This window comes from Pelecanus crispus, chromosome 2 (assembly GCF_030463565.1).
Source record: "Pelecanus crispus isolate bPelCri1 chromosome 2, bPelCri1.pri, whole genome shotgun sequence".
In the NCBI taxonomy this organism is placed as follows: Eukaryota; Metazoa; Chordata; class Aves; order Pelecaniformes; family Pelecanidae; genus Pelecanus; species Pelecanus crispus.
In genome coordinates, this window is record NC_134644.1 from 151,382,975 (window position 1) to 151,395,082 (window position 12,108).

At 37.6% G+C, this 12,108-nt stretch overlaps 1 protein-coding gene across 1 annotated transcript in view; it reads left to right on the forward strand.

The window, feature by feature from the left end:
* SPAG1 (sperm associated antigen 1) overlaps nucleotides 1-12,108 on the forward strand; it is a 45,268-nt gene that overhangs the window by 3,714 nt on the left and 29,446 nt on the right. Inside the window, exons 5-7 of the mRNA XM_075705205.1 lie at nucleotides 5,294-5,361; nucleotides 7,495-7,613; nucleotides 8,101-8,206. Coding sequence (XP_075561320.1) covers nucleotides 5,294-5,361; nucleotides 7,495-7,613; nucleotides 8,101-8,206 — 293 coding nt within the window. The remainder of the gene's footprint in view (nucleotides 1-5,293; nucleotides 5,362-7,494; nucleotides 7,614-8,100; nucleotides 8,207-12,108) is intronic.

Here is a 12,108-nt window from a genome sequence, read left to right on the forward strand (position 1 = left end):
TTTTCTAATGTGTGTTAATTATATGTCTTTCTAAAATTGGGAAATTTTATATGTACAAACTTCTAATCATTGAGCCTTTCTTACTAGATCTATTTTGTTCACCAGAAAATAAAAACCTTTAAGTTCCCTTGCAAGAGACCAATGCTTAAACAACAGTGCCTCTTTAGTACTAGCATGTGTCTTGTAATAATGTTTTAATTCTGATCAAGAATTAACTTCTGGAGCAAATCTCCTTAAACACCCTTTTCTGTTCTTTGATTCGCATTTCAAAGTGGTGTTTAAGCATATGAACTAAGTTCCTTTTGGATGAAGATATGCCAGGAGACTTTTTCCAGCTGCCAGTAGGCTTTTGTTCTGTGAGACCAGACAGGAGCTAGTCCAAAATAAATAGCTTGAAACACATACAGTGTGGGTGTTGGACCCATTGCACCAACTGTTTCATTCTATAGCCACTTCTGTATTGGGTTGGACTGGTGTATATGTAGCCTTTAATTCCCCATATTTTGTACCTTGAGTTGGTATTCCAGGTTTAGCCATAAAGCATACTTTCTAATTTAGCCATAAAGCATACTTAACAAATCTGCAGAACTACAGAATAAACATTTACATTTTTTTGTAGGTATTAGTTTCCTCATGGGTTTTTTCCATTTATTTATCTGCCTGAAATCTGTCTAGTCTGTGACCAGCTTTCCTTACTAATACTGAATGCAGTGCTATTGGAGGGATTGGCAGAAAAGTAGGTGTGGGATGGGATTTTTTTGAATTGTCAGATGTTACCACGGATGGTTTCAGTCTGATTCCCACTACTTTGGAATTCTGGGACACTTGTAACAAATTCACTGAAGGATTTTTCTTTTTGGAAGTTTGAAAGTGAGAAATGTTATGAAAGGATCCTTATGGGTCATGTGATATTTGTTATTAATTGATAACTTAAAAGATTTTATTGGCATAGTTATGTATTAGTAAATGCCTGATTTGTGATCCTGTGTTGTCAGAAACTACTCCTTATTGTCAGCTGGTACTTAGACATCAGACCGATACATTTGGGATAGCTAGGCACTCTCCGTTATGTCGTATACAAAGAGGCTGGGAATTCCAGTGTAATGCTTTATTAGTGGTTAGTATTGAGACTAACGTGTGCTTTTGGTTTTGTTTTGGGGTTTTTTTCAATAATCTGTCCTCTTTCACATTTTGCAACATATATTCCTCCTGACTGTCCTATTTTGCTGAGGTGAAGAGTGCCACTGTAGCTTTACTCTTGACTTATGTGCTCTGTGTTTCCTAGAACATAAAATGGTAAGTAAAATATGATGTGAACTCAGTGAATCCAGATTAGAATTAAGCATAAAATGGTGGAAAGTGGCTTGAAATCTAGGATATACAGTTTTACTAAAGAGGATGTGTTCTCCAATCAAAGACAAAATATTTATTCAGATTTTTTTTCTTCTACTTTAAACCATGCAACAGTCTTCAGGTCAAGTTTTTATCATTTTTGTTCTCCATACAAGGTTTAGGTGTTAGCATTATTACCCAGGAAACCTAGATGCAGCTTTATGCCTTATCTGTTGTATATGATTTCCATTCCTTTTGTCCAAGGAGACGGCCTGTGAAGTAATTGTAACCAGTCCTGAAAGAGAGAAGGGAGGCCTGAAACTGAGTTTTAGAATTCAATTTTTCTGTGTAGCACTGCACTTACACCACTACTAGACCACTACTGAATAAAAAGAAGCTGTTTCTATAGTTTACACTAAATTCACACCTGTAATATGAAATCTCAAAAAAATTAGATTAATAATATACTTAAGCAGTTTTTATTTCTTTTCTTTCTTGCTGATAAAGGTATGTGTAATCTTAAAATTTTTAAACATGTTTTACTAATCAGTTAAGACTAATTATTTTTTACACTGGCATCACATCATTTTGTAATGCGGTATCAAGTATAAAGTTGGCATGATAAATTTCTTCTCTCTGCTAGAAAGCAAGCCACAAACCCTTCCATAATTTTATGTTGTTATTTGATTGAAGACTGTGTATGTTCATCTGATCTGATGCATAAAAAGTTCAGTATCTTCAGTGAAGCCAAATCTGGAAATCCTTATTGACTCTGAAACAGTGGATTGCACCAATGGGTACAAGTCTGGTAAATGGAAGCATCTTGTGTCTGTAATTAGATTTTGTCATGGTTTAACCCCAGCTGGCAACTAAGCACCACATAGCCGCTCGCTCACTACTCCTGCACCAGTGGGATGGGGGAGAGAATCGGAAGGGTAAAAGTGAGAAAACTCGTGGTTAGAGATAAGAACAGTTTAATAATTGAAATAAAATAAAGTAAAATAGTAGCAGTAGTAATAATAATAATAATACACAAAGTAGGTGATGCATAATGCAATTGCTCACCACCCGCCAACCAATGCGCAGCCAATCCCCGAGTAGCAATTGCTGTCCCCCAGCCAACTTCCCCCAGCTTATATACTGAGCATGATGTCATATGGTATGGAATACCCCTTTGGCCAGTTTGGGTCAACTATCCTGGCTGTGCCCCCTCCCAGCTTCTCATTGGCAGGACATGAGAAGTTGGAAAGTCCTTGACTAGTGTAAGCAGTACTTAGCAACTAAAACATCAGTGTGTTACCAACCTTATTCTCATGCTAAATCCAAAACACAGCACTATGTCAGCTACTAGGAAGAAAATTAACTCTATCCCAGCCAAAACCAGGACATGTATTCTTCAATGAAGCCAAATCTGGAAATCCTTATTGAATCTAAAACAGTGGGTTGCACCAATGGGTACAATTTTGGTAAATGGGAGCATCTTGTTGTGTCTGTAACTAGATTTTCTTGCTGCTACTAAATGTAGGTACAGTTTCAATTCACTACTAATAGCTTGTAACTCTATGTGGTGTTTTCTTTTTATTGATGTGAAGTTATGGGGAAGATTTTCCAAAAATGAATCGATAAAGTGTGAACTTTATGCAATATTGCCCTCTAACACAATAAGGAAGTTTCTGTCTTACACCCCTGTTTTTCTTTCACACAGCCCAGGACTTCGAGGTTACATGTCTACTGCAAAATAAAAGAGGACTGGAGAAACAGCTTGAGGTTTTCTGTTCCTAACTGTCCACATTGCTAAATTATTATTTTTGCTGCCTCACTTTTTCCAGGGCAGAACTAAAGCATGGGTTTAGAAATACTCACTTCCAAAAGACTGTATGGATTGGGTTTCAGCAGACTTAGGTTCCTTTGCCAAAGACAGTTTCCTAATACTATTCCAGAATGATTTCTGTCCTCAGATGCAACAATATAGCCTTCATATTATTTTGGATACTCTGAACTAAAAAAGAATACTGGTTAGCTGATGCAGAATAGTAATGTCTTAGGCCATCCCACAGGGCCCAGAGGAGAACCAAGGTCAGATTCTGTGTCACCTGAACTGAAGCCAGTCCATGCTTTGATCTTTGGTCCAGAAATTGTTCACCGGCCTTCAGACCCTGTGGGAGCCATGTGTTGTGAGTTCTGGCAAGAAAAATGACAAGGGCAGAGTTTTGGGGGTTTTTTTTTCAGTTCCACAGCATGCAAACACACATTTTTCATAAAAGCCTTTTGGACGAGATGCTCTGAAATATTACTGATTGAGAAATTCCTGACACTGCGGCAGCTGGAACTTGGTTACAATGGGCCCAAGAATATGAGACCTAGAATTTTAAAAATTCTGCATTTTTGAATCAACACTTCTTCCTTATTCCTTAAAAGGACATGCTGTAGTTCTCTCCCTAAATTAAAGTTGTATTAATGTAAATACCTTATGAGTTTTCTTCTGAGAGTTTTACTGGTTTTGTGCTCATTTAAGGACTTCTGGTTTGAAAAAAAGATTTGATATTTATTAAATTAGTAAGTTTGTAATATATACCAGGATGCATACATAATGGAAAGTCATATTTCAGGAAGCCATGTTTAGGAGTTACCTCCTCCAAACGTGCTGATCACTAAATGTATTTGTAATTTTGTCTAGCTTCTTGAAAGACTGAGAACATTAAGAGTAACTCTGAAGTTATATACTATAAAGGTTTGTGTAACCTAACATTATAGACAGTCAGAAGTGTTTACAGGAAGGGTCACATTTGCATTATGTAAATTGGGGTGTTTACATACAGCTGCAGAAGTACTTCCTTGTTACCGCATCACCACTGGTAAAGCTAATTTAAGAGGCTGCTGCTTGTTTCTTTGGTCCCATTTATCACATGCTCAGTTGAACTGGTACAGATATTTAGGGATTGCACTGTGATCTCTACCAAATTGTTTGTTTGAACCCAGATAATTGTAAATCTGCAGCTCTACAAAAAATTACATAGGTCTAACTCAGTGAGTGATAGATGCAAGGTAAGCGGAGGGCTGAACAGCCAGGACAGAGTAGATGGGGAATATTTTGAACTGGCTGTCCCACTGTGGGATACCTGTTTGGAACCACACCTTGCTATTAAGTATTGTTGAGGTCAACAAGCAGGGAGGGACACAGCAGAAATATAGTCTCATGACAGAGGTAGAAGAGATGCCAAAGGTGCCAGCTATGGAAATAGATTCCATTAGTGTAGGAGATGGGTTGTGATACAAGTCAGTCGAATCTGTTATTGGGACTGATTGTTGCAGGAAGGTCCTAAGGATAAATTTTAGTTAAGGCAGATCTTAATGATGGAGCTTGTTTAAAAGCTAGAATGAGTGTAAATCATCTTGGGAATTAGCTTGACCGGAGTGTGAAACAGTCAAAAGAAGTACAGACACTATTTTGAAGTTAAACAAATTTTTCATTTGCAAGTTTGTTGTGAGGGTTCCAGGGACTATCAGAATCTGTGCATTGCATTCTCTTGGGAATGGCAAGCTTATAATGAGGTTACTGATTCAATCTCAGTGTAAAACACCTCATCACAAGGCTGGGGTTTCCCAAGATTGAGTTCTCCCTTGCTGTGTTGAAAGGATGGTTTGGAAGATGGCAGCACAAGATACTAATTAGGAAGAGCAGTCTCATGTCTGAAAGTTTTGTTCAGTGCTTCTGTGACATATAACAGGGCAGTGGAGAGAAAGCGTGAGACTGAAGAGCTCCTCAGATTACAATGATATGTCAAATACATAAAGATTTTCTTTAAAGCAAGATGAATGAAGTTTTCAAGACTATGCTGAGATTAATCATGAATAGTGTTAGCTCCTAGGAATATGTATTGCAGAAACAAAACAAAACAAAAAAAGGTTGTGAATTTCCACTTTAAAAAATTGTCTTACAGGCTGGCTGTTTCTCTTTCAGAACAAAAAATTACAAAACAAACAAAGAAACAAGAAAAGCATACCACGGGATTACAGTGAATGGGACAAGTATGTTAAATCCTTTATATTTAAGTTTTAATTAAATCTTATGTATTTGTTTAATAATGGAACATTATTAAATGTTGTTTTTTAAAGTATTTTCCAGAAACATAGCATTAAGGTCAGTGTTTCAGGGAATTATAACACTTTGGTGAAACTTAGGTTTTCCATAATGAATGTTCTGTTAAAATGCAGATGACGCACTGTGGTGCTAACAGCTGAAAACAGTTTAGTCTATACTTTTGTTCAAGCTGCATGAAATATAACAAGTTGGCAGAAAATACAAATAAAAAGTGATTTTGTTTCAGATTTCATTTTTCTTTTAAACAACTACGATATAAAATCTATGGAGGTACGTAAAACTAAGGGATTAAAATTAGCTTAATTTATCAGGGTTTTTTTGAAAGTGCTTCTAGGGTTAACATGGGCTTATAAGTTTGATCTTCTGTGTATCTAAAGTCACAATTCTAAATTAAAACCAAAATTGATGAATCCTTATTCCTGCACTGAGTCCCGCTGACCACAAAGAATGAGCTTGAGGCAGGTGCATCAGTTTGCTCAGATGCAATTACACACAGTCAGAGGTTTAGACAGTAACTGTCTATTTGTTGGATGGATGGAGCCCTGATAGAAAGACACTCTCTGCATCATGTAATGATGGCATATTACCCTCCCAAGTTACGTGACAGATTGATGCTCCCAAATTGTTGAACACAGAGGGGGAAATGCACATACTTCTGTGTTTTGCATTGTAGCAGCTTCTCTCTAGCTCCTTAGATCTGGAATATGATGCTGTAGAATTGGAGTGAGGAGGCACAAGTTCCCAGTGCTGTAGATGGGGAACTAAATCTAGAGACTGGGGGCTGGGTAATGAAACTCTTAATGTCTCACTCTACCCGAAACCACAACAAAAACCTTGTCTGTGTAAGATGCTGTTCTTACAAAGAGTTGTGCATATCAGTTATTTTCATGCATGTATGTTTTGGAAATTGGGGTCTTCCTGCTCAATGTGGACAAACAAAATAGGTTATCAAAAGAAATTCTGCAGCAATTTATTCTTTCATCCCTGTTTCCTCTGTATCATTTAAAGTAATCATTTGGGGGTTTTGTTTGCAGTTTTATGTATTCAATCTTTAAGTGCTTTAGCATGCTGATAATACTACAGTTTGTGATTTTTCCCATGTAATGTATTTGTTTTGGATAATACAAGTATAGTGAAAAAGAAATTTTCCAGTTTCAAGCATATCATGTTTTCCATGTTTTCAAAACATTTTAAAGGTAATTTCAAAACCTTCAAATAATTGTTTAGGCAATTTCTGAACAAAAAAGTTTCACTTCATATTTTAAAGGCACCTATCTTGAAATGTGGTTAATTTATAATAAATAGGTGAAAGTAAGCTAGCAAAAGATCAGAATCAAAATGGAGAACAATTAGTCTTACCTGAAAAAGTTTTGAATTTGATAAATTCTCAAAATTGTGTGTCTATTCCAGATAGAAATTATTCATATTGTCAAGATTGTTGTGAAAGCAAAGGATATTTTTCATTAAGTCCTAAACAGAAAAGCAGTGAGTGTAGTGCTTCGAGATAGTGTAGGAATTGGTTATTACTTTATTTGTTTTATAGGACTATGGCAGCAATATTTATTTGATATCAATTCCTAAACACTGTTTTCAAAAGCTGCTTCAGAGTATCCGTGGAAGTGTCTTGAGAATATTTTGAAATATCTCTCACCTTTACAGTATTAATTGCTTTGAAGCTGTTTCTTAGGTATTTTGGCAAAGGATAATAGAGATGATTGATAGGGCTGGGACTGAGCCTGATGATACTGTTTCTTAAATTTTACCTGTCTTTTGTGGGGATGGTGAGGAGGTGAGGTAGACATTTTCTTGGCTTGGTTTTAACCAGAAGGGAGGAGGAAGAGGGGAGGTAATGTATAAGCAGGAGAAGCACACACAAAAAAACCCAACACAAGGAAAGGAGGTAAGACTAAACATTTTTTTCCTAACTAGTCATGGATAACTGAACACAGCCTTTATCTCTCATTTCCTTTGGTTTATAATGGAAATATAGTGTGCCTTTATATTAGTAGAGGAGTCTTTCTATGCAGCATTATTGAATTTGTTATTTTTATTAATTTAAGGTTCGATGTGGAAAAGGAGTGTTCTAAAATTGATGAAGGCTGTGAAGAAAATAACTCAAAAGCAAGATTCTTTAGTAGGCCAAGTCTGCCTATAATCAAAAAGAAAATAGACACAACTGGTAATGTCTCAAAAACATGTAATTTTTCTTTAATTGTAATACTGTGTTATAGAGTGTGAATACAAATTGAGGAAGCAATTTATTGAGGTAAAAGTATCTTTATTTTTCAGCCCCTAGAGATGCTAAAAGTTCTTAGGATGTTAACTGAAGCCATATTTGAAAAAAAACTAGTCTTGGTGTTAATAATCGGTTAAAATATTTATGTTGTGTTTAGGTTGAGAGCGGTAGGTAAAGAAATAAAGCATACTTCTGCTGTTATAAATCAGTGGTGGAAGTTAGCCAACCACTTTCATCTTGCATTCTGAATTGTATGCATATCAGAAGTATTTAGGTTCTTATTATAGAAAGTAAAATACAAATTTGTCTTTTAGTACGCCATATTATTTTTAAAAATATGCAGATTATGACATTCAAACTATTTTAGCTGACAATGTTTTGATTGCATCTGTGAAAGTTGTTAGTTGTTATGTATAAATATTTTTTCTAGGCATGACAGAGAAAGAGAAGATTTTTATTGCTACTCGTGAAAAAGAAAAGGGCAATGAAGCCTTTGCCATTGGGGATTATGTGGAAGCAGTGACATATTACAGTCGGTCAGTGAATACTATTGTGTTCTTCTGTGTTAATGATGGTTACTTCTGAATATTATTTTTAGAGCAATTTTAATAAAGCAGCTTCTTACTGAAGCAACTAGTGACAATTAGATTATTTTCAAAAGGGCAAAAAGATTTGACAGAAGAGTACTTAAAGCACTGTTGCATCCTGATACTAATTTTTATTTATCAGGAAGAGAAGTGGATAAAATAGTGATGGGGTGCAATCTGCAAGTGTCAGAAAGTTCTTCAGATTTTTCAAAACCATTGAGATTCAAGGGCAAGTTTACAAAAGTGAAAGGATAAGCAGTGTGTTGAGAAACTAAATTAATTACAAATGAATTCTAATTAATCGTATTGGTAGGATTGTCTCAATTGTTAATAAGTAAAATTGATTTAATAACCTTTTCTTAGGAGAAAGAAAAATCATTGTGTGCAGCTTCATCATAACACTGTCTGTAATTCGTAGCAATCCAGAGGGAAACCATATAAACACAGGATTTAAAAAAATATGAGACTCCTATAGGTTGGTTGCCTTATTTAATGCACAGTGGACTACATTCAGACTTTGACTTTACATAAATAGAGGTTGTTGCTACAGTTGTTGTATTTGTTTCAAAAGTAGAAAAGCTCAAGGTGAATGGATTTGAGCACAACAGGAAGGGAAGGATAGTGTTTCATTTAAGGTATTCAAATGCTACCTTGGGAGAGATAGATTTTTCCCCTACCTTTTTCACAGTGTTCAAACATGATGCCATTTATACAGACCAGGATTTTCACAAGACCAACATTTGTTTCTCATTTGCAGATTACCCATCTTGAGACGCTAGAGGTCTGACTTGCAAAAGTGCTGACTGCTAACACATTAAAGTAATGTTAAAGGAAACTCGATTTTGTGTTTAACTCTGTGCTTTGAAATTATAAGGACTTTAAAAAACCAGAAGTCCTAGAAGTGTCAAAGTTGTCACTTAGAAATTAAGAGCATATGGGAATCTTGGTATATTAATTACCAGTGTAAACTAAGGGTAATGATACAGCACTACTGTGAGATGAAGTGTTAAGAGATTTCATGGACTATGATATTATAATGGGATATCCTCCAAAAAAATTTATGAGGAAGTTAATGTGTCTCTGGTTGGTGCAGACAAAATAATGAGTAGGAATAAATTGTGTGCAACAGCAATAAAATAAATATTGAACAGATTTATGTTTAGGAAGCACCATTCATACTGTCACTGAAGGAGGCAGGGTTTTGTAGAACAGCTTACGAAAATTTACCTGGAGATTGTTGATGTATATATGTGCACAAAGGTATTGATATTCATAGCACACAGGCTGTTTAAACTGAGGCATTTGGTGTGTATTTTTTTTGTTCTTGACTTGAGCCTTAACATCTTTCTTGGGTTTTTTTAATACATGAACATGAATATAAAAAACATGCATGTACTCCAGCCCCCTAACTATCCTGGTGATGCGTTGGACTCACTCCAGTTTGTTGGTGCCTTTTGTGTACAGGAGAGCCTCAGACTGAACACAAGTACTCCGCCTGTTGTGTCATAGGTACTGAAGAGAGGGGAAGAACCGCTTCTGTCAGCCTCCTGGCTACACTCTTGCTAATATGGCCCAGCATATGGTACACCTTCTTTGCCTTGAGAGCACACTGTTAACTCCAGTTCAATCTGCTGTCCACCTGAGCCCTCAGGTCCTTTCCTGCAAAGCTGCTTTCTAGATAGTTGGCACCCAGCCTGCACTGTTGCTGCAGTGCAGGTGCAGAATTTTGTGCTTGCCTTTTCTGAACTTCCTGAGAAGTCTGCCAGCCCATTCCTCTGGCCTGTTAAGGTCCCTTTGACTGGAGTTCTGCTGTTCAGTGTGTTATTGACTGTTCCTTCCCTGCCAGCTTTGTATCATTGACAAACTTCCTGGGGGTGCCTTCTGTTCCATCTTATACCCCCCTGATAAAGATGTTAAAAACTTGATCCCAAAGGGAGGCCACTAGTATCTGGTCACCAGACTTTGTATGGATCAATTCTTGGAGCCCAGCAGTCCGGTCAGTGTTCTGTCTGCCTTATTGGCCACTTATCTAGTCCGCGTTTTACCTATTTGGCTATAAGAATAATATGGGAGATCATGTCACAGGCTTTGCTACAGTCAAGGTAAGCAACATCCTCTGTTTTTCCTTCCTTCACTGAGCCACTCAGCAAAGAAAGCTATCAGGTTGGTCTTGGTGTGATCTGCCTTTGTTAGACTGACCAGCCTGTAGTTTCCCAGGTCCTCCACCTTGCTGTTCTTGAAGGTATATGTGACGTTAGCCTTTACCAGTCACCAGGAACCTCTCCCAATCACCATGACGTTTCAAAGATGATATAGAATCGTCTTGTACTAACATTGGCCAACTTCCTGAACACCCCATCTGGAACTTGTGTTTATCCTATTTTCTTAAGTGTTTCTTAACTTTATCTTCCTCTATTGTGGATACTGCTTCACTCGTATAGAATCTGCCTCTAGACTCAGGGACCTGGGAAGCCTGAGGGCAAACCTTACCAATGAAGACTTCACTGAAGCAAAGAAGCCACTGAGTATCTCAAACTTTTTCATGTCCTTTGTCACTAGGTCTTCTGCTGCATTGATCAGTGGCCCACAGTATCCTTAATCTTTGTTTTGCTGCTGATAGACCTTTAAAAAAAAAGTTAAGAACTTTTCTTGTTGCTCCTTACATCCCTTTTCTAGTTTCAACTTCAGCTGAGCTTTTGCTTTATTAATTCCATCACTTGCACTTAGCCAGTGTGTCTCTATTCCCCCTGGGTAGCCCATCACCACTGCCGCCTGCTGTGTATTTAATTTTTGTGTTTGAGCTCAGTCAAGAGTTCTGTGTTCATCCCTTCTGCTATGCGTGCTTGACTTCCTGCACATTGGAAAGGATCATTCTTGTGCTTTGAGGCAGCTGTCCTTGAAGATCAACCAGGTCTCCTGGCACCCTTTGCCCTACAGGGCATTCTTCCTGTAATCCTGCCAAGCAGATTCCTGAGCAGGCTAAAATCTTGTCTTCTGAAGGTCAGGGCTGTAATTCTAGTGTTCATCTTGCTCTTTTCTCCCAGAATCTTAAACTTTACCATCTCATGGTTGCTGCAGCCAAAGCTGTTGTCAACTTTTGCATTCCCAACCAGTTCTTGATTGTGAGTAACAATTCCAGCAGAGCATTCCCCCTCATCAGCTTGTAGATTGTGTCAAGAAGTTGTCTTCAATATGATCCAGAAGCTTCATAGATTTCTTGTGCCTTGTCATTTTGCCCTTCCAGCAGATACCAGAGTGGTTCAGGTCCCCCATGGGAACCAGAGCCTGTAATTGTGAGGCTTCCTCTAGTTGTCTGAAGAAGATTTCATCTGCTTGCTCCTTTTCATCAGGCAGTCTGAAGCAGGTGCTTACCATGATGTCACCATGTCAGTCTGATCTGTTATTTTTACCCATCAGCTCTTGACTGGCTTGGTCAGTCTCTTGCCTGGCTTGTCAGTCTCTTGCCTGTTCCAAGACAAACATTCATACATTTAATGACTGCTTAGACTGGAGTGTATCTCCTCCTCCTTACCTTCCTAGTCTTTCTGAAGAGCCTGCATGCCTCCATCACAGCACTCCAGCCACACAAACTATCCCACCATATCTCTATTTCACTGAGATCATAGCTGCACAGATCTTTTATTCTTCTTTTTTGTTTCCCATGCTTTGTGCATTTGTGCACAAGCACTTGAGATGGTCCTCCAGTCATGCTTTTTTCACAAAGAAAGTGTGAGTCTCTTCCAGAATGCTGTCACCCCCTCTTCCCAGTGAACATAATTTAGTTAGCAAGGGTGTTGGCAAAGATTGTCTTGCACCACTTTGTCATATGGATCCCAGTTGTCCTTGTTCCT